At 48.6% G+C, this 4,035-nt stretch overlaps 1 protein-coding gene across 10 annotated transcripts in view; it reads right to left on the minus strand.

Annotated features, from left to right (window-relative positions):
* Positions 1 to 4,035, minus strand: part of ODF2 (outer dense fiber of sperm tails 2) — a 53,399-nt gene that overhangs the window by 41,987 nt on the left and 7,377 nt on the right. For 3 of the 10 annotated variants that reach the window (XM_011931272.1, XM_011931276.1, XM_011931274.1), the window contains 2 exons: positions 2,348 to 2,438; positions 953 to 1,078 (listed from right to left, as the gene is read on the minus strand). In XM_011931272.1, the coding sequence (XP_011786662.1) occupies positions 953 to 1,078; positions 2,348 to 2,438 (217 nt within the window). Of the gene's footprint in view, positions 1 to 952; positions 1,079 to 1,353; positions 1,508 to 2,347; positions 2,439 to 4,035 lie in introns of all 10 variants that reach the window. The other 7 variants (XM_011931275.1, XM_011931278.1, XM_011931277.1 and 4 more) reach the window with 5 other exon arrangements.

The following is a 4,035-nucleotide window of genomic DNA, read 5'->3' on the forward strand; positions in this document are numbered from 1 at the left end:
CGCCTGGCCCAAGGCAGCATTTTAATCTCAATCCTTGTAATTTATTGTACTGGTCAGAGCAGTTTCCATTTAATCCTAAGAAGGCCCCATACTCCCTTTATCTCTAAGGGAGACAAAGGAGTCTCCTTTGTCTGGTAAGTCAAGGAGTCAAAACTATGAGGTATGACTATAAACTTCAAGAAGTTACTTTTGTTTTTCATTTCTATTTTTTTTTCTTTTCGCTGCTGGTATGAAAGATTTCTAATGTAATAAGCTATAAGAAAAACAGGCTGGGTGCCGTGGCTCACACCTGTAATCCCAACACTTTGGGAGGCCGAGGTGTGCAGATCACCTGAGGTCAGGAGTTCGAGACCAGCCTGACCAACATGGTGAACCCCCATCTCTACTAAAAATACAAAAATTAGTCGGAAGTGGTGGCGGGTGCCTGTAGTCCCAGCTACTCAGGAGGCTGAGGCAGGAGAATCACTTGAACCTGGGAGGCAGAGGTTGCAGTAAGCCAAGATCATGCCACTGCACTCCAGCCTCGGCAACAGAGCAAGGCTCTGTCTCAAAAAGAAAAGAAAAGAAAAAAAAGAAAAGACAGGAAGAAAAGAGAAGAGAAGAGACAAGACAAGATATGTGATGTGGCTCCTCACAAGCAAAGCAGAGAGGCTAAGAGTACTGCCTCTAGAAAGAATCTTAACTCCAGCTCTGCTACCTTCTCTGTGACTCTGGGAAAATCACTTCTCTCTGAGGCCTCGTTCCTCATCTCTGCACTGGGACAGCAGGACTTCCCACACAGCAGTGTCATAAGAACTCAAGATTATTCTCACAGTTTCAGGGTTTAGCAAGGCCCTCAGTAAATGGGGTCTGCTAGGACATTCCAGTAGCTACAGCTGACCCTGAATCATGGCTGAGGCCTGCTAGGATCTGAGCAGTCCGAGAAGAAAAGCCTGGGCAAGGGTGAGCCTACCTCCCACTTGCATCCCACGGGCCGGGCAGATGATTTTCCAGGGGGCATCCAAGGTACCTTGGTTTTCACCCGGACACTCCGCCGCACATTCACAGTGTCCCCTTTCATTCCTCGCTTGTGAGATTTCTGTGGAAAGGGACAAATTCAGGGTCACTTCCACACCCAGCTGGCCATGGTGCCATGCTAGTGACATCCCTCTCCAACTGGTAGAGTTCCTCCTCTGACTAATGTTACTGCTGCTGCTCCTGGATGACAGGACTGCCTACCTTCTAACCAGGAAACCAGCCTCCGAAAGAGTGTGTTTGTCTCCCAAACCTTTGGAGTCAGAGTGCGAGGAGGCTGGGCTTAGCAGGATCACCCAGATCCACAGCTGCTACCTCACCCCACTGGCATGCTCCTACCTGGCTGCTGGTCGCTGATGGTTTCGGGAGTTTTTTTATGTGGACGTGGACAGGGGTGTTCTCATCCACGTGAACATGTAAGGGGGGAGTTGAAGAGCGGTCCTTCATGGTTGGCTTCTGGCAGGTGGGGGAGGACAACACAAAAATGGTTGATCTGTGGATGAGTAAACTGGGCATAAAAACGGAGCTCACAGCCTCTGGGGGCCACTAAAAAGCCAGCAAGCGAGCAGGACAGCTACCAACTACTGGCATGCAGGCAGGCAGCAAGGCAGGAGTATCATTCAGCAGGTTCCTGCAGAGATCGCAGCAGAAGACCACCAGGGAGATTCTGGTCCACTCAAGAGAGGGTCTGCAAGACCCACCCGTTCTAGAATAGATCCCAGACACAGGCCCAGGGTCCTCAGGGCTGGATCTCCTCTAAACCTGCTGGAATGCACAGCTGCTCCTTGGATTTAGTGAAGCACAGCGGAAAGCAGGCGGATCCTTCTACACAGTGATCTGAAGTGGGCATGCAGATTGGCGTGGGAAACACAAAATGCTCAGGGTGCAGAATAAATCAGACAGCAGGCAGATCAAAGACCATGAAAACAGAAAGCTGGAGGAAATCCTAAGGATGAGAAAGTTGTCTAGATTCTCAAGAAAACATGAGCAAGGCAGAACCACAGCTACAAACCCCTCAACCACCACCAGCTCTTATCCTTCCCCCCATTCTTTAAACTTTTTTTTTCTCTTCTCTTTTCCTTTATTTTAAAACTCTCAAGATTTTAGGATTTGGCTGGAAGAATACGTCTAAGACAACTTCCTCACACCCGGCAGCCTTACCGCAGACAAAAATGATCATAATTAAAAATCAGCAGGCTATGCATAACAGCACCTAGCAGAGTAACTGGGCAGCGATGGTGCCCAGCAGGGTAAGGCATCTCCTGGAAATGGTGTGCAGAAGCATTTTTAGCAGGGTGACCAAAGAGGGCTGCTACATGAGTGCATCACCTACCGTTACAGTTACACTGGGTGCGCCACAAGGTGCTCTCAAGACCTTTTTCTGCGTGAGACTCGTTACTCCGTTCTTCCCACACGATGGAAACCTGCACCCAGGCACAAGAACCAGATTGTAAGCAGAAAACTAGGGCTCTCTTATGTTTTAGATCTCATGAAATTACACACTGACTATGGTAGCCAACATGTTCAAGGCTAGGAAAACCAGTGTGGAATTCCTTGACTCCCCTGAGATGAGCACCAGATGTGCGTGGGAGCCCAGCAGTGGGACAGAAATAGGGTGATGGGCATTTGCAGGCTGGACTTGTAACATATCGTCACATCACATGTATTATGACCCTTACTGAAAAGCCAGGCGGACAGCCTGTCAGATGACAAAAAGCAAGCAGCACATGAACACAGCCAAGGTGCTGGTTTGGCCGAGGGTAGAAGCACCCAGGACAGTGCCTGGAGCAGAGACGGCCCTGGAGAAAGGTGGAGTGAGTGAATGACAAAAATAGAGCATTAGTGACCACAAGCCATGGCTCATGCCTATAATTCCAACACTTTTGGAGGCCAAGGCAGGCAGATTGCTTGAGCCCAGGAGTTTGAGACCAGCCTGGGCAACATGGCAAGACCCCATCTCTACAAAACATACAAAAATTAGCTGGGCGTGGTGGCGTGTATCTGTAGTCCCAGCTATTTGGGAGGCTGAGGTGGGAGAATCACTTAAGCCTGGGAGGTGGAAGCTACAGTGAACCATGACCGCGCCACTGCACTCCAGCCTAGGTGGCAGAGGGAGACCCTGTTTCAAAACAACAACAAAAAAGAAAAAGAATTTTTTTCAAAAAGCATTAGGCTCAGGCACGAGAAGTCACTGTAACGCACACTCATCAAATTAAGGCTCAAATATTCCCCTAAGAGAATAAAAAAGTATCTGTTTCCCAAAAGATTCCACTTCCTATCCTTTAAGCTCCTAAGCAGCAGGGGATTTTTTTTGTAATGCCATGTGTAATTCACATTGCTTACACATATACTGTACAGGCCCATCACCAGATCTGCAAAGACAGAAAAAAAAAAAAAATAGAGAGCAAAAGTTTAAAAGTTTAATTTGCTCCAAAATCTTTCAGCTCCAGGAAAGAACTCCAGGATGGGAAGGGACTTGGAATTACCATCTGATCCATCTCACTGCCCCCTTTTTTTTTTTTTTTTTTGAGATGGAATCTTGCTCTGTCGCCCAGGATGGAGTGCAGTGGCCCAATCTTTGCTCACTGCAAGCTCTGCCTCCCAGGTTCAAGCAATTCTCCAATTTTCCTGCCCCAGCCTCCTGAGTAGCTGGGATTACAGAGGTGTGCCACCATGCCCAGCTAATTTTTTATATTTCTAGTAGAGACGGGGTTTCACCCGGGTTTCACCGAAACCAGTTCGGGCTGGTCTCGAACTCCTGACCTCAGGTGATCCGCCCACCTCGGCCTCTCAAAGTGCCAGGATTGCACAGACACGAGCCACCGCAACTGGCCCCCAAAGTGGGGAGAGATCAGAGAGGCTGAGCAACCAGGGGGAGGCAGGGTGGGGCAGAGACGGGGAGGTCCCAAATTATCATCCTGCCCTCTCTACAAATACTTGGGGAAAATAATGCAATATCAAAATGCAGTGAAAAAATACTTGAGCACTGTGGTATGCGTTTTGCTGCATGTGTATTACATC

The sequence above is a fragment of the Colobus angolensis genome, unplaced genomic scaffold (assembly GCF_000951035.1).
Source record: "Colobus angolensis palliatus isolate OR3802 unplaced genomic scaffold, Cang.pa_1.0 Scaffold9, whole genome shotgun sequence".
NCBI classification, from domain to species: domain Eukaryota; kingdom Metazoa; phylum Chordata; class Mammalia; order Primates; family Cercopithecidae; genus Colobus; species Colobus angolensis.